This window comes from Diorhabda sublineata, chromosome 10 (genome assembly GCF_026230105.1).
Source record: "Diorhabda sublineata isolate icDioSubl1.1 chromosome 10, icDioSubl1.1, whole genome shotgun sequence".
Lineage (NCBI taxonomy): Eukaryota > Metazoa > Arthropoda > Insecta > Coleoptera > Chrysomelidae > Diorhabda > Diorhabda sublineata.
Window position 1 is genome coordinate 10925784 of NC_079483.1, and position 27364 is coordinate 10953147.

At 33.8% G+C, this 27364-nt stretch overlaps 1 protein-coding gene across 1 annotated transcript in view; it reads left to right on the plus strand.

Annotated features, from left to right (window-relative positions):
- The first annotated feature begins 1313 nt into the window (after positions 1-1313).
- Positions 1314-27364, plus strand: part of LOC130449441 (frequenin-1) — a 212470-nt gene continuing 186419 nt past the window's right edge. The window contains exon 1 of the mRNA XM_056787257.1: positions 1314-1539. Within this exon, the coding sequence (XP_056643235.1) occupies positions 1476-1539 (64 nt within the window). The 5' untranslated portion in view covers positions 1314-1475. The remainder of the gene's footprint in view (positions 1540-27364) is intronic.

A 27364-nucleotide genomic window follows, 5' to 3' on the forward strand; every position in this document is an offset into this window, starting at 1 on the left:
ATCAAGTATAGTGGTACTATTATTGGTCTGACTAGGAAAAAAATATGCCTTCAGCGACGTCGTAATATTAGACTGGATCCAGACTCTCGATGAGAGAACGAGAGTGCGGTTGTGTCTTCACGCCTTTCCCTGCCTTGCGTCCCTCGCGTTCTGCTTCGTGTCGGTTATTCGAGTGCAAACCAAATAGCTAAAGAATCAAATATAAACAAAAAAGAACTACAAATATAGCTACTATAAACTTTTACACGTCTTGTAGAGTGTAAAAAATTAACAAAACATTATGAATAGCAGGTTTTAGAGGTCATTTAAGAAAGTTTCACACTAATTGATTTCCGGTATAAATGTCACTTGAATCACGTCAATTTTATAGTAAACACAGCGAACAACTTAATAAATCGAGAGTGTGAATGTTTAACGCTCCCGTCACTTCCATAAGCTAAAACCCGTGCCGAGAGAATCTAGGAGGCGCCTCGCGAGTGTCTAAATATGACGTTGAAATAACTAAGTTGTATTATAATGGATGATAATGCTATTGAGGAATTTCCATATCAAAATTTTGTGTTGATTTTTAAAGATTTTCAAAAATTACTTTTCAAGTTTGAAAATTTTGCCCACAACGCGCTATAGTCATGAAGAGTTTTGCATGAAAGAAAATACCACCCTTACAAAGCTCAGATGGTTCAGGTGTTCAATGAAGATGATCCCAATAGAAAACACGAATTCTGTGAATTAATGATGGATAGAATGAACGCAGATTTGCAGTTCATGAACTGATGAGGCACAGGCTAATGGTGAGGTTTATCTAGATTTTTTATTAACTTCTTAGCGCCTACATTACAACGAGCTGTCTTGTGTTTATAGGATTTGATAAGTTTTGTTCTAGTTCTGGATCTATTTCGTGACCTAGTGGCTGGAAGACTGAAGTGAGGTCTGCAAATAAATTTTCTTTTTCTCTATCGCTTGTAACCCACGATTTGTGCTTGTTTTTTTTTGTACAGGTAGGGCTGATATCATACGATAATTCCAAATGACACGGTTTTGGTTCAACATTTTTGTAGTAAATATTTTTAACTACATTTTGAGGTATCATTGTTTGAAATTTTTTATTGTTTCTATTTCGAACAATTTAACTTTTGTTATGGTTAAAAAAGCTTTTTGAAGCTTAAAAATTGATATTCCATGCGATTAAGAAATAAATCAAACCGTACTTTTTTCGAAGATAGCGATTCAAATGTATGAATGGGAAACAGTCGAAAGACGTGGGACGAAAAAGAAACGGCGCAGGCGTCTTTTCCAGAGCGCCTAAAAGCGTTATTACATGTCCAGCGTCTCTCGACATCGTGGTTGTGGAAGCGGAAAGAGTGTTGTGGGTCTCTGATATCGCGCGCGGTAATCTCTCGATTTCCGTTTTCACCGATTTTTCGGGCGCTCATCTGAATTAAAGTTATTTTTTCTTTGGAAAAGTTTTCTACAAAATGGGAAAGAAAAATTCCAAGCTAAAGCAGGACACTATCGACAGATTAACTACAGCGACTTACTGTAAGTTGCTCAAATTTTTTGTAGATTTTAGAATGTTTTTAACTATTCCTCACAATAGCAATAATACCATTTTTCATAAATAAAATTTTTATTAATGATGCAAGAAAGAAATATTTTATAAATTTATTATGTATTCCTTTTTGGAATAACTTCTAGTTGTGCTTCAACGTTTAGTAGAGACTTGTTGAAAAGAAATGTGACAAACAGGCTATTAAATTCTTATAACTTTATGTTATTGAGAAACACGATACATTTAATTTTGACGTAATAATTGACACGACATGAAAATTTCGAAATAGGTCAAAATTTACACATTTTTAGTATTTTAGTTACTCATCTTTTCCCTTTAACTTCAAGGTATAAAAACTGTTCTTTTGAAAAGTTTTGAATGAAAATGATAGCGCACTCTTTAAAAGTTAATAACGGGAAGGATAATTAAAAATATATAGGGTGATTCAAAAGTAATTTATCAAATTGTAATTATATGTTCAAAAGGCAACAATGGGTCTAAATATGCTTCTCGGTGGAATACAAATAATTAAATTGTAAAAATGCATTTTTGGTAATAGAATAACAGTTTTTCTGTATAACCATTTAAAAATTAAGGACAAGCAAAAATACTGAGTGTTATTCAAACCTCCTCTCTTATTTTTGACTCAGTTGTACACGAAATAGTGAAATTTCGAAACTGAATATAAAGAATTTCGAAGTGAAAGATGATGTTTCATCAATCATGATTATTTGAACAGTAATTTTATACGGAACCTTATTGAAATGACGCTTTTTTGAAGGTATTGAACTAATATATGTATATGCAATGATTCTCGTCTTGGTATTGTTGATGGTAGTTTTGACAACTGGCTTTGAAAATTGAATAAGTTGATACAAAAATATAACATTCAAGCTTCGTATCCGAATTTTGTCGAATAATTTTCTGTTAATTTGATGCTTTTGTGATTGTTCAAGAGTTTTTATAATTGATTGTTTATATACAAATATTCCCATTATAATTATTTTGCCAGATTTGGAAAACCGAGAAAGTACCATGGAAAAAGCCAGTATATTACCCATTTACAAGAAAGGAGACAAAATATTGTATGAAAATTATAGAGGAATCTCCTCGCTAAACGTCACGTTAACTTAGAAGAATATTAACATCGAAAGAGATATCCAGATCTACGAAATTCGAATTTATAAGACAATTTTGAGATCCTGTGAAACCTGGAAAATGAAGAATAAAACTAAACACACATTGGAAATCTGGGAGAGAAAAATAGTAAGAATTTTTGGAGGAGAGCAGACAGAGTTAGGATGGAAGATAAGATCAAAGCATGAAATTTACATATTATACATATTATATAATGAGTCACCAATCAGCCCGTTTGTAAAGACAAGAAGATTACTATGATTAGAGCACTTAGAACGAATGGACAAAGACTGACTCTTGAAACGAGTTGCATGGAAGATACCAGAGGGTAAGAGCAAAATAATTAGACCAAAAAAAACGGTGGAGGAAGTAGTGAAAGAAGACCTTAGAGAGAAAAACATCCAGAGCTGGAGAGAAAAAACAAAGGACCGAAAGAAGTTGAGAGAAATTATAAGGCTATGAACCAAAATGGTCTGCATATAACTCTGTAAATGAGGATATATTGAAAAATTCTTAGCACACTATAGAACCAAACAAAATTTCAATGTCAAAATATTTCATTACTCTTCTTGCTCTGCAAACCAGACCATCACATCTTTTATTACCTCCTCGTTGGAAGAAAATTTACGACCTTTTAAAGTTTTTTTCAGTTGAGGAAAGAGATGATAGTCGGACGGAGCCAAATCTGGTGAATAAGGGGGGTGTTCTAGTAAATAAAATCTTAAATCACGAATTTTTTGCATGGCAACATAATATTTGTGTGCAGGGGCGTTGTCCTGCAAAAACAAAACACCTTTGGATAGCTTTCCGCGTCTTTTCTCTTTAATTTTTTCCCGTAGATTGATCAGTAATGTCGAATAGTAATCTCCAGTTATTGTTCTACCCTTATCCAAAAAATCAATCATGATTACTTCATGGCAATCTCAAAAAACTGAAGCAAGAACTTTTCCAGCAGTTTTCTGGACACGAAACTTCTTAGGTCTTGGAGAACCAGAGTGTCGCCCTTCCATCAACTGTTGCTTTGTTTCTAGATCATAGGAATGTACCCAAGTCTCATCCATAGTAACAATTCGGATTAAGAAGTCTACATCGTTTTCAAATCGATCACAGATCGAACGCGATGCTTCTACCCTTGCACGCTTTTGGTCAACATTCAAACATTTGGGGATCCAATTTGCAGCAATTTTTCTCATGTCCAAATTGACGTGAATTATATGATGAACGCGTTCGTATGAAATATTCAGTGCTTCAGATATCCGTTTTAGGCCAATTCGACGGTTTGAAAAAATCATGTCATGAACTGCATCGATATTTTCGGGAACTAACACAGAAACTGGCCTTTCCGATCGGTCATCATCTTCAATGGAAAATTTACCTCATTTGAAACTTGCAGTCCAATTTTAAACGGTCGCATACGAAGGACATTGATCACCAAGGGTATTAAGCATATCTTCGTAAATCTGCTTACCTCTTAACCCTTTTATTGCGTAACTCTGGTTTACTTTTTTGACGTCCAGTTTTACACTAACACTTCTAATAAATTATTGTTCGTTGCTATGGTAACGCAATATTTTGTTTATGTATGGAACTAGATATCAATACATCCTCTTATATAAATATATATTCTTATTACAATTGTAAAATATATTTTAAAGAAAATATGCAACAAAATTTAACAACATATAGAAATACTCTATGACTTTATTGAGGCTGCAGAGCTTAAAATGACTTCAGCATAATTCAAATTTGAGAATGAAATATAAGAATTAACTCATGGTTTTTGGGCATCCATAACCACTTTTTATAATATAAATTGTAATGGAATAACTTGACCTTTTATTTCTATTTCTGTGGATGAATGCATTACTACAATATAAAAAAATGAAATTGGAAATAGTGAAATACTGAATTCTTATCATGAAAAATTCAATTCAAAATCAACTTTAATCCAAATAATAAAAATGATTGTTTTCAATAATACAATATACTGTCCGCCAAAAATTTTTTTAAAACTGAACTATGAGACTAACAAATATGGACGAAGAACAACCAAGGATATATGAAAAGAGAATAATTAGGAAAATTCATTGACCAGTAGGAAATAATGAGTATTGCGGACTATTAGGAAATTAAATCAAAAAGGTTACTATGATTAAGGAACATTAGAAGCATGGAAACACGACAGGAGATGAGGAAATTTACAGAATGGGAACCTAACACGAAAATATTACTATTTAGACCAAAAAGTAGGTAGAGGATCAGATTATACAGGATATGACAAGTCTAGAAGTACAGGACAGAAATAAACAATTGTCGAAGTTGCGGAAACATGTAAAAAAATTGAAAAATTGTAACGATGAAATGTTCCTCCCACAAAATACAGGGCCAAAAGAACTCATTTTGGAAGGTTACAATTCAAAATCAATAATCTGAAAGAGCAAAGAGTGAAACAAAAATTTCAGTGCTTCTTTGATTGCTACTTTGATAAAGTTCGTGTGGATTTGATAAATAATATCAAATCACGAAACCTTGCTTTATGAGTAAATTATCAGTTATATCTAGTCCAGCAATGAATATTGAATTTTTTTTTTGTATTGATGAAACCATTATGTGAGTAAAATATTGTTTTCATTTCGTAAATGTACAGAATAGTCACAAGGAACAATACTATTATTATTATTATTTGACATAATTTGTACAACAACTTCAAAATATATGCAAATAAACCTTTTTTTTATTCGCCACATTGTTAATCGGAAACAATTTTACAATAATTAAATTATCTTTTTTAATAGAATTATTTTCTCTTTTCAGTAATTGTAGTTGTACATAATATTAGCTCATTATGAAACTAATGGAAGGATAAACATTTTGCCTTTCTTCTTCATAAACTTCATTAAACATTCTTGTTGTTCGCGTAATCAGATTTCAATACCTTAATAGCTTTTCACTTTCGATTTTTCATTGTAACGAAAGCTCTAATTTTTAATTAATGAAATAAATTCTCTTTCAAAAATAAGTAAAATCTTACACAAAAACAAACCGAATAGCTTGAATTAATGGGGAACCTTGTCATCAAAAAATGTCTTAAGTTCGGTTCTGTTTAGGCAATTTTTATAAACTTGTTGTTGTTGTTTTGTCCAGTACTACAAAATACATAAATTCTAAGCAATTTGAAAAGTAACGTGAATGATAAAAGACATTATTTAATATATTTTAAAAAAAGTTTTAATGGAAACTGGATATCGATATAATTTTTCTGTCCCCAGATATCTTAAGAAATGTGTAAACAGCGAGAATTTTTCTTCAAATGTCTTTTAAGCTGGTTCGCCCAAGCGGAAATTGTAAATTTATTCTGCACGGAAAGTTATTTTATCGGCCTACCTGCAGTAACTTCTCACATTTATCTTATTATTGCCACTAATGGCATTATCTAAATGTGAAGCTGATATTATTATGAATAAATCATTGAATATAACAATTTTTTGGACGAATGAGGCTACGTTTAATAGTAATAGCAATAATCTGCACTACTGGTTCAAAACAAATCCCAGTTGAATGCAGAAGATCTAACATCAGGGTCCTTGGTCTGTAAAAATGTGATACGAGATTCTAAGTGGACAAATAATTAGGCCATTGTTTAATTCAGATAGTTAATAGAGAAAGAATTGGTTAAAAAACGAATTGCTACTTCTTTTAGAAGATACGTTGTCTAGCTCTGAAGGTTTTATTATAAAAATTATTCTACATTCAAATGCTCAGCCACACATCTTTCCATACGTTTTTTTCCATTGATCGAAGCAGTGCTGGAAGTCTTCTTTGGTGAGTGCCTTCAGGAACCGTTTTCAGGACGGTTTTTAGGTACTTGTTTGATAGTAGAACCGTGCGTAGCCGGAGATTGCGCAGAAAATATCTGTAAACGCTTCTAATAAACGTTCCAAGAACGGTCCAGACTAGCAGGCTGGAACAAACCTGTAGTATTATTACAATAATATTAATCTTGTGGAGTATCTACGTATTTAAGCAGAAACACTCTGCCGGAATCAAGAAAGTACGAGGAAACATCCAGTCCCGGCTATCCATGAGTTCTCCCGTCTAAGGAGGGGGTAAATATTGAATTTTTGTCGAGAAAAGATGATCCCAAAGAGCTGTTACATACCTCTTGCTGCTCCACCGCCCTTACGCACTACGAATTTCATTTGAGGAGGGAATTTATCTATAATAAGCAATATTACTATTTCATTTGTACGAGGTTGTTAGTCTGTTGTATCACCAATACAATGTTTCATCATTATTAATTGTAAATTTTGAAAAATTAACTTCATCTTCCATTGTAGTAACATTATAATTTGTGTGGATTGAATAAGCCCTTGAGTATCGAATGTAAATTAACCGACGAAAAACACGATTTACATAACATATACAAAGTACGAAAGTTTTTATGTGAATATAATGTAGCTGACTAATTTTATTTTTAGTTTGTTATACCATAGTAATAAAAAGTTATCCGTTCTTTGGATTTTCTTCTTAAATTGTTTGCCGTTTCGTCATCCCATCTTTTAAAATAATAGATATTACCGAATTTAAAGACATTTGAAGTTGAAAGCAAATATGTCGTCGATAATCATAAAAGTAAGTACTAATACCACTGAATAATGGGCAAACTGAAATGATGGCTCTAACGCAAACATCGTCGTTAAAACGAGCCTTCGCCTTAGAGTAGTGGCTGCAAATTCTCTCTATCGATTTTCTCTGTTTAGCACGTTTTTGATTATACAAGCTGTTCGCAACTAGTGTTCATTTAAATTTGTTCAAAGATAATCGTGAACAACTGTGCTTATAATTCCACATTAGGGTAATTTCAAGGTATAATATTCATATAACTTTTCCTCGGTATCTTTAATTGTTTTTCCAAGAAGAAAAAAACGTTTAACTAATACTTACAATCTTTCTGGACATCCTTATATTAGCTTCACGGTCGTTCGTCCGTCGATGACGAATGAAGAGAAGTCGGTCAAAATCGGTTGTTATTCTGAAAAAGGTAAAAGTACGTTTTATTGGTTACGTACATGATGAGGTGTCGCTCGACTCGGCTTGTCTCGACAAGCTGAGTCTGATTGATATCAAAATTATCAACCGAAAGCAACCCGTTGAAAAGTTATGAACTTTTGAATTTTTGATTTAAAATTAATGGAAAAAACGAAATTTTTTCGTTTTTCAAGACCTTAATAGTGTCAGACTATGATTATCAGAGCTGGTTCTAGCTGTAGTTGAGTAGTGTTTGCGTAGAAACTAGTCGGTTACTGGAGCTATTCTTTTAGTAGTATGAATGGTCGGTGGCCGTTACGAGTAGAATTTGGTAAGCCCTGCCAGCTAAAAATTGGCCACTGACCCATCACTTCAGCAAAAGATATTGGAGACACAGTTTTTTTCCAATTTTCAACCTTACCTGACCTAATTCTACCTAACCTAAGCAGCTTAAACTAGAATAAATCAGTCAAATCACTTCCAAATCAAAGCAAATCATATTTATTAATTCTAATTGTGAGTTAATTGAATTGAAAATGCCGTATTCAAGTCTAACGGCGTCCAGCAAGCAAATAAGTCGAAGCTGTGCTGCAGTGACGACGAAGCTAGTCACCAAAACAGCCTTGTGTCAGCCTCTAAACCAGTCCTTTGCTAGACGTCAAGAGTATGAATTAAGGTAAGTTCATACTGGAGCTACATGTGGCAACTTGTAGCAATTTTACGTTACAACAAGTTCCTAAATGGTTAAATTCATTAAACATTGACATAAAACAAACTGTCCTCACTAGTGCAACAATGTTAATGAATGTTTGCACTTGTCGATTCTCAAATTCAGTTGAGTACCACATTCGTCCATACTGATGTAGTTTTGTGACATGATGGAGGAAGACTTATTAACTGCTACCGCGTGCTATCTAATTTTGTGTGGTGATTCACGAAAACGGAAGCGTAAATGTTGGGTCCGTCCAAGTTTACAGAAAAGGGAAGAATATGGTGGACAGGAAGATGACGTTCTATTAGAACTTCGCACCGATGGGTGCTTCAAAAATTTTTTACGCATGAGTAGTTCAGATATGGAATTTTTGCTGCAAAAAATTGCACCAGTGATTAGAAAAGCAGATACAAACTGTAGAAAGGCTGAGATATTTTTTTCGCTCTATATAAAACTGACCCATCAAGTTACGGATTTTTCTTTTTGCCTCTTCCTGAGATAAGCACCTTACAGCTGAACAAACAGTATTCCATGTATCATTTTTTGATTCTCTGCATTTATATTTGAAATTTTTAGGATTCCAAATACATGGTTGTTGTCTATAATTGTCAATTAAATTTAAACAATTCTCCGAAGTCCACTTAAACGCAATCACGCGGCAGTCTGTCTAGTGTCTAGTCACTCAATTTGCCACAGGTCTCAACTCGCAACAATCAGTTCACATCGAAGCAATGTTGACAAATGTTTCACTTTGTTTCATATTATCCTTTGATCTTTACCGCTAAAAACGGATTTATGCAACATACTACAACTTATGTTGAATCGCAACACCAGCTTTATGCAACGCAACACAACATATTCGAACAAATGTAAACATTTTATGTTGTAACAAGTTTTTGTTGTATTATGTTGGAAGTTGTAGTGTGGACGCGCCTTTACGTTTTAAATTAACTAGAATGAATCAATCAAATTACTTCCAAATCAAAACAAATCATATTTATTGATTCCAATTGTAAGTTAAATTAGTGTGTTTAATTGAAAATGTCGTATTCAGCTCTAACGGCGTCCAACAAGCGAATAAGTCAAAACTGTGCTGCAGTGACGACGAAGACGCAAAGTTAGTCACCAAAACAGCCTAGAGTCAGCCTTTAAACCAGACCTTTGCTGGATGTCAAGTGTTGAGTATGTATTCCGTCTTAAATTGACATGGTAAATTGAAAGTGCTGTAACTTTTGAGTGTCACCGTTTAAAAATTTTTACATCATTCGACTCTACTTGGTAAACTGAGTTATTTAACACCTTAAATGATTCTATTGAACGTGTCTAATAAAACGTGGATAAGGCCTGAGAAACTCGATGCTGTGCGCAACATCAATAAAAAAAAATAGACATTTGACTTACAGACAGATAAAGGATATTGTAGGCTGCAAAACAATCGTTTCTACATGAACATTTGGACGTGATAACGATATGTACCATATGGATTCCGTATGTCAGCTTATATAGAGAACATAAAAAATTTGAATACAATATTTGAAGGAAAATAAACATCGAATTGATGTCTCAATATCCGTATTCACCCGATTTATTGCCCCATGACTTTTTATTGTTTCCCGCTGTCAAACAAAAGATACGCAAACAGCGATTTTCATATCTAGAAGCAGCTGAAGACTTCCTAAGGCATATTTCTTCGATATCAGCTTCAAATTGGAATAAATGTTTACAAAATTAGTTTGAGGGGATGAAAAAATGTATAAACATTGAGGGCGAACATTTCGAAAAACAATAAAACACTTTGTTTTCGAACTTGTTTCTGTTTTACTTTTTGTAAAAAAAAAGCAAATTATTGGCAAGTTCCGAAAACTCACTCTTTTGTTATGTATCCTTGTTACCATATTTTTCAAAAGTAATAAATATAATACTTAACAGAAAATGTGAGTCTGAGATTTGTCGGAGCATTATTGAAAATGTAATTTTCTTGCAATGAGAAAAATGATGATAATAATAATAGCTTGAATACCTCACAATCTATTAGCAGTTAGTTTATTGAACGATATTTGTTTATGTCTAGTTTATTACTTGTTTTAAATGCGAGTTTTTATCAATTTATCAATTGATAATACAGTCATTGTAGGTATCACAAACCAGCCGCGACCAAAGTACTACAACATCGTTCGTCGACGTCAACTATATAAGTGCCTAAGAAGATTAAATAATAAATAATAAAAATATTCAAACGACTTTTGACCTTTAAGTTTATGTGCTACGTTATTCTCCTCGGATGTCGCAAATCCTTATAAACTACTTTGACGAAATTACTTTGGTAGACGACACTTAATATATGATGGTTAAAAATGTTTTCGGGTAAAACTAAACATGTACGATACGTTATCTAGAAAGTGTGGAAAATGTTAACACGCTTAGGTGTATTTTCATTTGTAATTACCTCAAAAGAATCTTTTGTAACGAAACACTCGGTGAAGTCAGAGCGTGTAAGTTGAAGTGAGCAGCTCTCACTGAGAACAGCGCATCAACAAGTTTCTTGCTTGATGACCATCAGATTTTTGAGTATTTCAAACAAGTTTACGGTGACAAGTTTCTGAAAAAACCAACCGTGGACAAGTTGTTGGGAAGGTATTGGGAATGCCGAGAAGAATTGAAAGAGACTCTCGTCCAGGATGCCCGTCAACATTAAGTTCTAATTTGGACTTGTGTTCTCAAAGACCGTAGTTTGACAATCAGAATGATAGCTCACCCCAAAACAATTGTTCACGAAATGAGGATAGGTTAGGTTAGCAAAATAAAGAGAGGACTTTTCAATCACGTTATTACTGGATTCTGGTTTGACGAATTCGATATGGAGCTCAAATCTCAAAGCAAGAGAGGCTAGTAGGAGAACCGAGAGCAGAAAAGTGGGGAAAATTAGGATCCAATGTGAAGATAATGTTGATTATTTTCGTTCATTCTAGGAGCATTTTGAGAAATTGGTCCGGATTGAGAGTGAACAGGAATTTTTACGTTGTCTTGAGACGTTTCAGAGGTCGTGTGGACCGAGTTCGACCGGATTTAGCACATGGATATAGCAGGTGGATCCTTCAAAACGATAATGGGCTCGCTAACACGTCGTTTTGCGTGAGTTTTTGGCCCAAAATTCAATAACCGTGATAGATAATCCATTTTATTCACTCGATTTAGCCCCTTGTACCCGAAAAGCAAAATGGTGCAACTGAATACTTTTGGGAGTGTAATCAATAGTAACGTAGAAACGGCGTTAGTAGAAGTGCATCTTGACTCATGGAGAGTTCTTTGAAAAAAACCATATTGTAATACCTGAATATTTTGAACATAAAGTCAACTTTGATGTGTATTTTCTGGACAAATGCATCGATAACTTGAGTATAATTACAAATAGTGTCAGTTTGATAATTTAAATGGGTTATTATTTGGAATTGGAGTCGACCCTATATTTTGTCATGAAAAATTACTATTTGCACTTTTTTCATTTTGTTCATTTTTTCAGCGTATTCAAGCTAAAAGTTAGACTTAAGTTTGAAAACCAAAAATTTCAACACTTTATGTGCCAATAAAAGATCCAAAAACCATAAATTTGTCTTCAAGAATTGTACTTGAAAGTTTTTATTGAAGAATATCGTTTTTTTATCAGAAAGTCCAAACAAAAACGAACAATTTGAAAAAAATACAAATGAATATCATAAAATAAATCATAATATAAACAATTTTCACAGATTATTTGAAATTTTTTAGGTTAAGATTCCCTTTCTTCATGATTTATTTGTTTTTGTGAATTTTATAATAATTTAATTAGTGCTTGGAAATTTATTTCTTGTTAATGATGTAGTAAGTAATAATATAAAACATTTACTTTTAAATGATATAGCACTCAAAAAGATTACTTTGTCAAATTGGACGATTTGTTTGTATGAAAGAAGCATGAGATTGTGATTATCACAAGAAAAATAGTCAAAAAATTTGAATATACAGGAAAAAATGGAGTCCGCAAATTTCGAGCACAGTAAAACAGTAAAAATTGTAGACCAGTTGCGAAGCCGGCTTCGTGTCTTTGACTTCGATCATTCTGCGTACAGCTTCCTTAAGTCCTAATTTTCAGTTAATATGCGATGTACTGCGCTTTTTGAAATGCTTATTATGTCTGCTAGTTCTCGCACTTTCAGTACCGTTTTGCGCATTTTCTTGAACATATCTGGAGTCGTCACCTCATTTGGTCAACCAATGAGATGCTGGTCTTAGCAAGTCGTACGGCCTTGATTAAACTTTGCTACTCAATATTGTATTATTGATAAGGAGCAGTCTCATAGAGTAGAATCTAGTTTAGCTTTTATATTGGTTGACATAACGATGACCAATTTTTTTCATGTTTACAAATTCACTGAAAACGTTCACTATCGATGGCTGTCAAACAAATACTAAACAACGTGGCGTCTTCAAACTTAAATCATATACTATATAGATTGGGTACTTTCTAATACAGTGATATTTTTCAAGCAACTATCATCATCTCAAGGTCAGGCCAGGTACTTTTGGGACCATCTTCGTTTATGTCAATTTTAACCCCACCTAAAATAGGTAAACGATTATATTTGCTAGTTTTGTTTTTAATTTACTGGTAAACTGAACTAAAACTCGAAAAACGGATCAAAATAAATTCAAAACTTTGTACCATCACTGTCAACATTAGAAAACAAAATAAATATTATATTCAATGTAAATAATGGGACGGCTTTTTTGAAATGATCAGCCGGATTTGTAATCTCGATCCTTCAAGTAGCACGTGTGCTTTGAAAAAGAATCCTTAAACTAGTTCATTTGTCGTATAAATGAATATTATGAGTGCTTCTTTAAAACTCGTCCTGGTAAATCAGTTTGTGGTTTTTTTGATACTACTAGAACTAGTCTGAATACTACGAAGAAGAAACTCTAAAATGTATATAAACTAGCTGACTTTTGTGCAACTGGGACCATGAAATCTTACCCAACAGCTGTAATAGAAGTAATTCTAAATCTCCCACCATCTCCATATAGTAGTGGAAAGCGTGGCAAAGGAAACATCATTTAGAATGATCAGAGGCGGAATCATCAAAGAAAACCCGTTCCTAAATAATGACCAACCCTAGGACATGCCTCAAGACGTTGCATCGAAGAAGTTTAGCTTTGGAAAAAAAAACGGCAGCGCACCAAGGATTTTTTAAGCAGAAATCTATGCAATTGATAAATGTATTCAGTTCAATCTAGAGAGGAATTACCTTGCAATGGATTCCGGGACACACCGAAGCAAATGGAAATAATATACTTAGATGATAAGCTCGCTAAAGCGGGGGCAGACAAGTCCTTCATGGTACCAGAACCATTCTGTGTTATCAGCTACAGAACAATGGAAAAAGCCTTGGAAAAGAATGTAGATATGAGTATAACCAATTATTGGAACAACCTACAGGTGGTGCTGAGACAGGCAAAGACTCTTCTGGGAAACACATTCTCTTGTGTCAAACACTCTTTGCTGGTTGAAGTCAAATAAAAAAAAGATGGGGGTGTGATTTTATCTGACTCGAGATCAGCACTGTGTACCATAAAAGAAACTCATCTTGAAAGAATGAAATGTCCTATTTTATGTGACATCATTATTAAATTTGAGTACGACATTCATTTGGGTTAAAGGACATGTTGGAATACATGGTAATGAAACAGTTGATCGATTAGTAAAATATTTAGTACTAAATGGAGTTTTTTGTAACGTCTATACAAGAAGGGATCAATTCAATAAAAGATAAAATATACGTATCCTGGCAGAAGCACTGGGATACTGTCTCACGGTCCTCAAATAACACCTATTTTCAAATTTATCCTATTTTACCATCACCTCCGAACTATATTTTCAAATACACAACTTCGAAATTTTACTCAGCAAGTATACTTAGAATGAAAACTGGTCATGGGAGATATCGCACCCATCTTGCCAGGCTGGGTATTATACAATCATCATTCTGTACTTGCGATGATAATTCTTGTGCTGATCTCAATCACATTTTTTTCGGATGAAGCAATCACATTCATAAAACCAACAATTTGTTGCAGTTACTTGTTAAACAAAACTACTCCCTGCCTCTAAACCTCACACTCCTTTTAAGCATAGATAACCGACAAATTCTCGATCTATTAGTAAATTTTATCAAGGATATTAAAATGAACATTCAAGTACTATTATTGAAAAACTCTGTGGCTGATGGATTTGCTTCCAAGTCATTTTATTTCACATACACACACACTAAAGTACTCCAGAGCAGTACACCTGGGAGCGCTTGGAATAGATCTCTGGCAATTAAATCCATTACACGCTCTAGACTTTTTAAAAGGAGTGGGATTGATGGATCAGCTGTAAACACTGGGTTGTCCAGTATAGCAGCAAGAGAGGAAGATACAATAGATCCTTTAGATCGCAGTGGTTTCACCAATTCAAATTTAATTATTCCATTCAGTGATTGAAGCTGTCAATCTTCTTTGATGTCGGAATATTTCTATATAATCATTTTCTATATCGAAAAAAGTACTTCCATTATATAAGTTATTTTAGCAAAACTCCAATTAAATAAACGAGCTTTATTCGCAACAGTCGCATGGGAAATCTAAATCACCATTAATTAAACTTCCAACTTATTATAAAACTCCGTTGTGCGTGAAACCTTATCTTTAGTAATAGTTCATTTTCGTATAATTTGAGTTGTGAGTTTGATTGCGAGATGACTAGTATTTTTATTATAAATAAAAAATAATAAGAATCGGGGTTGAAAAATATGATTTCTTTAAACATAACTCATAGAAAGTGGTTAAGTTAGGTTGTTTGTAACTCGTAGTTATAATAATTACAAATTAGAGATGTACTTTCGCTACTAGGTGTACATAATATAAAAAGGTATTGGGGAATAAAGCATGAATATGTTAACCTTGATTCAAAAAATATACTTGAAAATTCACCTCACCAATAGCAAGAAAAGGGAAGTGGTATTTACTGATTTCCGTTTCCCAAGATTTTTTTCTCCTAGCTCTTAGGATCTATGCAAAAGAAGGAATATTCAGAAAATGGCTTCAATTAACGTTTATCACAATTCCAAAGAGATACAATGTCAAAAAATGCGAGGAACACCGTACTATTCGCCTAATAAATCACACGATAAACTTCTTTCTCAAAGTCAACCACTGTAAGAGTTATAAAAAGAAGAATATACAGGGTGGTCGAACGAAAAGTTTGTACCTAACCTAACCTAACCAAGCTTTTTTTGTGATTAAATTCAAAAATGCTAGAATATGTCGATTTTGCTTTTGAGGGGTACACATTTTAAACATATTATTCGATCTGCGCCTTCAATCCCCTATTGGGGGTGATTAATAACACTAAAATTCTGAATAGAAATAGGGGTCGACTGATATATCATTTGAAAGGGTACAAAATTGTCTTCCTAATGATACCCTATTTGTTGAATTTTACTTAAACAGTTAAAGCGAAAACGGCGTTAAAGACCAGTCGAAAATTTTGATATTCATGAAAAATACAAATAAGTTTTAATTACTACGAGTGAAAACAACTGCAATCATTTCTAAATTATTTGATTTAAAGGAAAATGGTATTTCAAAAACACGACATTATTTACAGAACTAAATTCCTCACTAATCGTTTGCGTTTCTTTGTTGAAATAAAAACTGCAGATCCGTGTAGGAAAAGAATTATAGTTATGTTGATAGCCAAACTCCGAAATATTTTTATAATTCCTTATCACTTATCACTTCTAGGCTCTGCAGTCAATGGAGGACCTTTGCTTCCTTTATCACTCAGCTCTACTTTGTCCAAATCCCGGCATTGTTCTTCCAAGATTTTCTCATATATCTCATACATTTATCGATTATATACATTAAATATATATATATATATATATATATATATATATATATATATATATATATATATATATAGATTCAATGATTCGAATAAACCAGGTATTAAAATTAAATATACGGCAATTCTAGAATTAAATATTAGATTAAAATACGTTTATTCAGTAGGAACTTTCCAGTGAATATTCCTTCAAATTCTTGGGAAATGCGGAAAAAGATGAGACGTTATAGACTAGATTTCAATTGGCAAATGATTGTGCATTTTCTTCGCATTTCACAGTATTGAGTAATTCTGAAAGTGGAATAGGTACATAAAAATCGTACCAAGTGAATAGCTGCGCAATACTTTAAAGTAACATCAGCATGCTTACGGGTTAGGCAAACGAATTAAAATAGGAATAAGGTCGAAAGAGTCAGTATATGAATCTTTTGAAGAGGTCCCTGTAGTGCGTCCTGCTGTTTAGTCTGAGTGAACAATTAACAGCTCAAAAAGGGCATAAGAAACTGTTATAGAGGTGGATAAGTTCAGTTCTTTGGGCACTGATCTTAGCGCCAAACGTGGAGAACTTAATTTTTCAAATGAAGCTTGATATCTAACTCCCATTTCAACGAATTGTCTAAAATAAGCTTTAAGAATTTTTCAGATTCAAAGACATCAATAGTAGTGTTATTCCGTACGAAAGGCCGCAACGTATTTTCATATGACAAAACTTTGGTTTTAAAAACTTTGAGGAGAAGATTAGAATCAGAATTAGATTAGGTTATATCAAATCTTACAAGCTGCCTTTGTTAATTGTTAATTAATTGTTAATTAAACTTTTATCATTAATACAATCGACAGCCTTTGAAAAATCACAAAAGGTTGTTACAGTAAGTTATTGTTGTTTAAACTGGAGTAAACATTATTTCGGAGTGAGTAAATCGCATCATTTGTGCATTAGTCACTCAAAAATCCGTAGCGAGTATTTGGTCGCTGGTACTTGAAAGAGAATTGAATGGCAAACCATGGCATCGGTGAGTGCGGTTCCAGCTTATTGGTTAAGCCTAATAGTTTACCTGGTGACGTTGAAATAGCCAAACCAAAGTGAATTTTTTCAAGGACATCGATGTTTGGGGAACCACGGGTCTACTAGGAGGCTCAACAGTTTATCACCGATTTATTAAAATATTAATCATAGTCGCGGTACCGCACATTAAAGACAACTCAACTCAAGCCCCGCAGAGGAAAAGAATCCCATATCAGGATCATCAGGATTAATTCTTCATATATTGGATGGTGATGAGTTTTTTTTTTAGGTTAGGTATATTTAATATTTCTAGCCTAATAAAAACTCAAATTCGATAAGCGTCTTTCCATCTGTGGTGCGTATATCCAGTCGAAATAATATTTTTCTTAATTTTCCCTAATTCTTATATGTCTTCTGATTCTATTACGATGGAATTTCAGTTCAAATATCGTCTTCAACTAAATATGACTCAATAAATCAAAAGTAGAAAGATAGAACGAGCACAACGAAGACGACTTGAAAAACTGGTAATCTAACATATCGCAAAAAGTCTACACATGCAATGGAACGTTGACGTGGGGAAAACCAGGACTCAAAAAAGAGAAAACTAATGAAAACACTTAAGGGGGCTCTTTATTTAGTATGACTTGACAATGGCTATGAAATGTTTGTTGTTTCTTTTGAAGATATGTCTCTGTTTGCTTTACAACTTGTAATTCTTTGAAATTCTTATAAAATATATATTTTATTTCATTACACTTGACTGTAATATTCTAATAACTATATTTAGTTACATTGACTTAATTTTATATCCAGAAGAATAATTAGAGCACGCGTTCCAACTTAGAAGCAGAATTTTTTGGATAAAGGATAGTCTGAAACAGAGAAATGTACCTAAAATGCTAATATAATTGAAGTGATAAACAGAAAATCTTAAAAGTATGAATGATTCACACTCGGTTTAACCAAGTAGAATACAAAAAGTAATTTGATTCAAAAGGTCAAAAGTATCTTTAACAAACTAAAATACTTTGGATTCTAGCATTAACAACATCACATACTGATATTAAATTATTATTCATCAGAATTGATATTGATGCAATTGTATAATCGAACGTTACTAGTTACGCATTTGACATGGGCCTACACTTTGCATTCTACACTTTCTACCAAATCTTCTTTTTAGAGATGCTGTAACTTTTGCTATCAGAATCAGAACTTGAATTGGATACAAATTTTTTTTTTCACCTCATATTTTCCTTCTTCGCTCATTTTTGAAGACTTTCTTTTACCTTTTCCTCTATCTTTGCATTTTCCTTTATTTTTGTTACACTTTTTGTTAGTCTTGACTGATTTTTCTTCCTACTTTTGTTAATGACATATAACAACTTCTTTGAAAGATTAAAAATGTTGACTCTTCCTTTCTTATTCATGTTTGAATCCGTTTGCCTAATTCGTAAGCACGTTTTTCCAATTTCAGAAATGTCGTTGCACGGCTATCCAACGCGAAGCACGAACTTTACCTACCTACTCCACGTTCAGAATTAGTTGAGGGCTCAATATTTTACAATGCAAAAAAATGCACAATCACTTTCCAATTGAAATCAAGTCGATATCATCTTTTCCCGCATTCTGCTATAATTTATGAGCATATTTACTGGAAAGGTCTTTCTACTTTGTAAACGACTTCAATTCTAATAATAATATTTAATTTCCTATGGACTTATATACTAATTATTACCTATTACTATTACCTATAATTTTTTCCTCACTGTGATTTTCTTATGTATATTGAAATTTTATTTTATTTGTATTTTTATTTAGTTACTTTTATGTTTGTTTTCTAGTTTTCACAAGCTTTTGTCTACAAAATGTAAAAATTTATGGTCAAAAAAGCATTTCTCTCTAATGGCACGTTTTTTCATATAAATTGAACATTCGGGATTAAAAATTTTGAGAAAATAGAAAACATAGACATCGGTAATGGAAAATGTTGTGAAAGATTTTTTACTTACTTGGTTAAAATCGAGAGGGATGCACACAACTTAGTAGTTTGACGCTTGGCGCTTCCAGATCGTTTTTATGTATTTCATGATGTTTTAAGAAAACAAATGAGTCTAATCAAGTTCACCATCGTGTTTTCAACTTCTTGATGTCACACAATATTACATATTTGTTTTAGAAATACAAGCAGTAGACCATTTTCTCAATAATCATATTCTAATTGATAAAATTTAGATTAGACATTACATTTTATCATAAATGTGGTCATCGTTTTTGTGTTTTCTCAGTGTGGTAATTGTAATTCTAATATTCCCTACAGCAAGGTGGTTAGAGCTGGTTGGAGAAATACGAATACGTGATCTGTTTGTCAGAACGGTTGAAATATATCAGTTTTGCTAGAGGCTACCCTGTCGAGTTCGAATCTTTCACTATCAAGAAGATTACACTCAAGATTTAGCCAGCAACCCCAGCTTACAGTTTAGCAGCGGAATTAAAGCCGAGTGGAAGTAAAACACGAGTGATCTGTCCGACAAATTAATAACATCTTATTTATATACTTAAGTTATAAAAGACTTTCTTTTAGTTTATAGTTTACCGTGCTTAGACATCGCTGGTTATTGCCAAGGAACAATAATTAAATATGTTCTCTTGAACTATTAGCAACTACCACTATTCTAGGAATATGTTTTATTATATACAGGGTGAGTCACGAGAAAAATCATAATGTAGAGTCCCTCATGGAGAATATCATGTGCAATCAAGCATTTGACTGATATTAGCTAAACTCAGGACAGCCACATGGAATCCTTACTGAGGTAGAAGTATGTAAAGTTCCTCATGACTCACCCTGTATAGAAAACATTCTCCACTGCAGGATTGGCATTATTTTTGGGTGACATGTGCTTACTTTTATTGCATCGTGCATGTAAACAATTTCATAGTACGATTTTTGAATCTAATCTATGTATCTGTTTCAATTTTCATTCACGAGGATTCACAGAAGTACCTGACCTGACCTAGAGATGGCGGAAGTTGCTTGAAAAACAGCACACAATAAATACAGCAAATTTTTTTAAGTTTGAAGATGCCACGTTGTTTAGTATTTGTTTGGCGCTATCAATAGTGAACGTTTTCGGTGAGTTTGTTAACATGGAAGCAATTGGTCATTGTTATGTAATACAAGACTTTTATTTGAAAGGCCCAAGCCCCACCAATATAAAACCTGAACTAGATTCTACTCTGGGTGGGATTGCTTCTTCGTTATCAATAGTAAAATATTGGGTAGTAAATCTGTACGACCTGCTAAGACCATCGCAGTGGTCGACCAAATGAGGTTCCAACTCCAGAAATGTTGAAGAACATTCATGAATCGGTACTGGCTGAACGTCGACTGAAAGTGCGCGAGTTAGCAGATATAGTGCAGTACATCGCATATTAATTGAAAATTTGGAAATGAGGAAGCTGTAGATGCCGCATTAGCTCAGAATGGAACAAAAACAGCGTCGTGAAGATGTCTTCATCAAGTGTTTGGACATATTTCATAGAAATAAAGCCGAATTTTTCATAACAATGGATGAAAAGTTTGTCCATCACTCTACACCCGAAACAAAATTTAATCAAAACAAAGAAGGAACCGGCTCCGGAGAAGACAAAGACCGTTTCATCTGCGGATAAAGTCTAGGCGTGGGTTTTTTGGGATGCGCGTGGGATTATTTTCATTGACTATCTTGAAAAAGGAAAAATTATAAACGGCAAGTAATATGCAAAGTCATTGCGACGTTTGAGCAAAGAAATCAAGCTAAAACGGCTGCATTTGGCTAAGAAGAAAGTGTTGTTTCAACAAGATCATTGCAATGATCAAAATTGATGAATTATAGTTTGAGTTGCTACCTCATGTATCCTATTCGCCAGATTTAGCCCCCTCGGATTATTTTCTGCTCCCAGACTTGTCTCGACCGTCAAAGATTTTCCAACAATAAAGAGTTAATGTCGTCAGTTAATGACTATTTAAGGAGCTGGACGATTCTTATTATAAAAAGGGTTTTTTGTCGGGATAGGTACTTCTGGGACCATCCTAGTATACGTGATGGGCTATTTATCGCGCTGTAGGACGACCTGATTCTTAGATTTTGTTTGGAATTTTAATAAGTTATAATCAAAAACCATTTTGTCTTATTACAGGACAAGAAGCCCAACAGGATTTAGAATTTGTCTAATGTGAAATGAAATAATATTCATTAAGTTAAATGGATCTTTTGGGATGTATAATGTGCTTTCCGGCACTTTCAGAACTTTGCGTACTCTTTTAATAGCTCAAACTCTAGATTTAAATGTACTATAAAAATAACTCTACATTAAATATAAAGTTTTAGCGGAAGTTGTGGTGCTTGATGACATTAATTTGAATCAATAATAAAGTTTATAGTGAATAATTTGAGAATTTTTTATTTCACCGCAATTATACAGAGTAATTGTTATAACATAACATTTCTTTTAACGATTTGCGTGTCCAACTTCTATTACCTCATATTCTGTTGAATATAGTTTCCCGGGGAAAAAACAAATAACGTTTTTTTCGATCAGTTTTCACCTTTGACGCTACATTAATCTTGTGAAGCTAAAATATATCTTTTCATGATCCAAATAATGTATTGAGCCTAGTGTATTTGGTTCTCGGTTCCCCTATTGGTTTTAAAGACATAATAAAAGTAAGAAGTCGATTCGGCAAAACCACGAAATCCCCAAATGTCCATAAATATTTTCAGTTGCACTACCAGTGACGTAACAACAAAAAAATACCTGCAAAGTGTGATACTTTAGAAGGCAAAAGTTTGTAAAGTATAAAAATGAATAAGAGAAACTTTCAACAACCAAAATGTACTTTCTGGGAAGAAGCTGCAGGCGATTAATAACAATTTCAAATAGAAAGCGATACGAGTCGATCGATATTTTAACAAATTGAAGACGATAAGTGGCTACGTAATACCACGGAAAATTCCTTGAAAGATTTTTCATCACCAGCTCATTACATCGTTGGGGTTTTCAGTCTTCCGTGATGCTTCACTTCTAGGGGCTTTATGTGAATGATTCGTCATAATTTTTGTGCGTAATGCTAAGCATTTTACACTTTGTATCTTGTTTCTATACGTTCTCGTTGGCGAGTGTGTTTTGACACACACACACACACACGTGCGCGTGAGAAATCCCGTCCCTCTAAGCATCCGCCTCCGGATAAAACCACGGATGGGTGCGAAGAAGGACATTCCACCAACACCCTGTCTTTTCGACAGGCCCTGATCTTCGTTCGCGTCGCGTAAACTTCTTCCTCTCCCTTGAGTTCTATGGGAGATTTTGGCAAGTCATCTTTTTGTTAAGAGATTAGCCTGTTGGCTATACACTCTTGGCTTCTTGTTCTGGACGTTTTGATGTGTGTGTGTTTCGCTGCCTCGGGTAAACCTTCTCCAACCTTCTTGGGCAAGAAGAGATCTAATCCTAGTGGTCCCTCGACTTCTCTATAGTTGTCCCTGATGTATAACTCTGCACTTGCTTATGAAAGGCGTAGTTACCGTGTCGGAGGGTGTCCTCTTGTGAACTTATAAAATATTTTTTCTGTTGTTTATTTTAATATTTTTTTTGTTTTTGGGAATTTTACTAACCTAACTTAACCTAATGATCGTGTTGTCCTCCGTTTTACTTTACCTATTGGGCGATGAGTGTTGCACGTTCTGCAGTACACTCAGTAGTTCGGGCGTTCCTTGTCCTGTCTTATTCTTAGCAGCTAGTGCATAGTTGCGTCCCGTTTGTGTGGTGCTTGAGGCTGGTTTGTTATCCGACTTCTTTGGGTGTTTCTGGCACCTCCTGTAGTTTGCTCTTGTAGGGTGCTCTCCTCCGCAGTTCCTACAATTTAGTTTCTCCGTCCTATTTAGTGTGCAGTCAGCGCATTTTACGCAGTGCACGTCCATGTTGCACGTGCTTTGTCCGTAGTGAAAACCTTGGCATCTGTAATATTGTACAGGTCCGTCATGCCTTTATTGTTCTACGACTCTTATTTTGGTGTGGCGTAGGTATCTCAGCTTCTTGTATGCTTGTTTCTCTCCGGGCTCAATTACTACCATGTATATCGGTAGTAATTTTCGGGTGTTGTCCTCGTTTCTTTGTTCGTCTGTCTGGAGATCAGATACTCTTGTTAGTGATTCCTTTACTCTTGTTTCTATTGATGACATCTTCTATTTTCTTTGACGTGATTGCCTGGAGTAGTTCATCATCTCCCTCATCTGTTTGTGAATGTTTACAATATTTCAAATCTTTTGTTGTGTGATTTATTGTATCTTCTGCTGATGCAACTCTCTTTGCTTGGTAGATGATTGGACTGGCAGATTGTTTATACTGAGTGATAAGCTTGTAACCCGTCTATGAAGTTAATAATACATAAAATACAAGAAATATAGATTAATAGAGCCAAAAATATAACATTTGGGTGCAATTCATATCTGTACAAAGTTGCATCTCTGAAGAGTTGAAGCACCTCAAGTTATGACCCAAAATTTTGGTAACAATCAATTTCTTTGCAGCCCTTTATCTTAGAAATACTAAATTTGGTAGTCTGCTTGAGGCAGTTAAGACCATTGCGTAATAATAAGTTGAAGGCGATCGAACTTGGGGGCTCAGATAGAGGCCCCCCTCTTAAAAATAAAGTTCAATCGAAAAAATTTATCTCCATGTTTTATGAAAAGTTACAAGATCAGGAGCTGGCTATAATTTTATAAATCAAATATGACAATATGCAATTCTGTTATTAAAGTAATTAAATTGTTGTATTTTTTTGAGTAATTGGAAAATTCTCATTTCTTCCAGGAAAACCTAACACCAAAAATAAACCCATTTGTTCGCTAATCAAGAATTTATTATAAAAGTGGTCATATCTTAGAATCTCATGAAAATTTGATAAAGACTTGAAGAAAAGTCGAAACGTCAAAATTTATCTTTCTTTTAAAAATTATCAAAAAAAAAACTGATTTTAAAACAGAAGAGACCTAAAATTAAGAACATTTAGATGCAATAATATACCGAAAGGTCTGAGAAATAAGAAATTGGAGAAGTTTGTTTCTACATAGATTCAATTCCAAGAAATTTCATACCGTACTAAATCACTTCCCTGACTTATAACGTAAATAACTATTTTGATACGCTGATAGCCTCTTATATCTTTTTAACCTCAATACAGTACAATTTAGTGAATTTTTTTGATGATTTCGTTAGTTTCGTAGGAATATTTCAATATGAACAGTCAATATGAAGCAATATTTGAGCCATGCATATTATTATAATATCCTACTAAAAATAGTGTGGAAATTGAATTTATTTGAATCTAAGTCACATATTTGACACATCGAGTTAATGCGATACTATGATATTCAAAATCTGCAGGTGTACTATCCTTTTATAACCGTGAGTCGCGAATTATTTCCACAATAAAGCGAGATATCATATTTCCATATCTACAATAATACTAGAAAAAGAAATACTCTGCTTATTTCGGTCGCTGCATAATATTCATTGGTCCCAACGGTAAGAAACAACATTCATTAATTATTTCATTTCTACAGGGATTATAAGTGGCATGAACAAAAAAAGGAAACGGTTGGAAGGTTTTCATTGTGAATTTCAATGCACCGTATTTCCGTCTTCCGCGAAGTTATCACAGTCTCAGAGCTTAGTGCCAGATATTGTTCAAACCCTTGATTTATTAAAAGGACAGCACTCGTAATGGTTAACGAAACTTTAGAGCAGTTACAGCTCGTTTCAATAACATCATAAAATATTTTAGTTAGTAATTTTTCACTTTGTATCAACAAAATTTTTTCTATGTGAAATCGTTTTCATGTAATATTGCAAAATCCATGGATATAGAAGAGGAAAGGAACGCGTTGGTTAGTTCTTATAAATAAAATCTCCTCAGCCCATCCCATTCAGAGATATCACCTTTAAAAGTGGTGTTTGTGTGTGTCACCTATGTGTCATGAATTGTCGTACACGTTCAAAGATTTGAGGTGTATTTCTAATGGTGTCACATGCTACAATGGGCGTTGTAGAGACTAATGATTTAAGGTAACCTCATAAGCAGAAATCACAAGAACTTAACTTTAGAGATCTAGGATGTCCTCCTCGACCAATTCAACGGTTGCGATATGTTGTATCTAAATGAGGTCTGGCTATTAAATAACGAGACTGGTTACGAAAAAGGGTTTTATTATAAAAATTATTCTACATTCGAATGTTTCCTTTCAACATACTCTCCTCCTCTCGCCCCATACCTTTCTATACGTTTTTTCCATTGATCGGAGCAGTGCTGGAAGTCTTATTTAGTGAGCGCCTTTAGAAGCACTGCCGATTTTTGCTTTACCGCTTCCATCGACTCGAATCGGGTTCCTTTCAAAGCATATCTTTTTCTAACCTTTCAAGGAAATCTGAGCAGACGCGTTGACACAAGATCTTTTGGTCAGGAGTCAGATTTGTTGGCACCAACCTCGCACAGACTTTTGTCATGTGTAATTTGTCGTGTAACCGTTTCTTTATCGGTGTTTACAGCCTTGGCAATCGACCGGATACTCATTCGACGATCTGCACTCATAATTTAGTTGATTTTGGTAATTGTTTCCGGAGTTGAAACAGTCACAGGGCGACCTGGGCGTAGGTCATGTTCAGTGCTGTATCGGCCCTCACTCACACTACTCACACTACTCAAAAACACACGCACGAGATAGAGAATTGTCGACATAGGCCTTTGCAACAATTTATAGCACTCCGTTGAAGTTTTTTTCAATTTAACGAGAAATTTGAGATTGCTCCTGTTTTTCGTCACACGTGGTTTTCGGTATGAGAAAAAAAACACGTTCGGTTCAAACCGCTACTGCATTAATTTTTTATATATTTCGCTTGGGTAATTCAAGCAAGCCCTTAAAAATATAAATTTTTATAAAAACTGTTTAAACTTAAAGTTTTCTTTAACAATATATTAAAAGAAGCTTACCGATTAGTGCATCCAAAGAAGGTAGTTCCACTAGAACACGGCCAGATTGACATAAAGATCATTTTACATGAGAATTTGATTACGAAAAAGTTTTAATTCAAAGTGATGTTTGAAGTGGAGAATATAACATGAATTCATCACAAGACACCTGCATGGCGGTCAATTCAATGGTCTGGATTCTACAAAAGTTATTTGAAGTGACCAGAAACGCAGTCTTCTTATTTTGCGTTATAATGAACATAGCGAATTTGGAACATATAGAAACAATTAACATTGACTATTACTGTATATTATTGGACGCATTAATGTAAGAAATCATAAAGAAACTTTCCCAAATAAAGAAGTAGTTTCTGTATCCATCATACTCCTCAAATCTGACCTTCAGCGACTACTGGTCATTTTCGGGTTTAAAAAGTTGTCCAAGGAATGAATATTAAACAGAGGTTGAAAAAAATCCAAGGGAATATGTGAAAATGTGGTGAAAATGTTATACATATGAATAGAACTGGAAACTGAACCAGGAATTTATGAAGCACTGAGATAGGAGTTGATTTATCACTATAAAAATTTACGAAAATAAGTTCTTGTACCCATACTCCTCGATTTTATTCAAAGTTTAGCAATAACTATAACTGATAGGGTAATATATCAACACAGCTACTGATAAACGATCTAGAAAGAGAGTATAACATAAAAATATCAAAGGTCGATAAAGAGGTCTCGAACGCTCTACTGAGCAAAAGATAGTATCAACTTCATCAATTGAGATAATTTTATCTCGATATACTAGAGTTATATATAAAATTGCCTTCACTTGTCTTCACTATTGACGTAAAATTATCAAAGTGCAGATTCATGAAAAAGGTCATCCCTGTACCACACTTGATCTAACGACTTCTTTAGAGCGCGTTTCCCTCTTACGCGGCTCTTTATTTGTGGTATATTATGAATGATTAAGACCAGTAATAATGCTT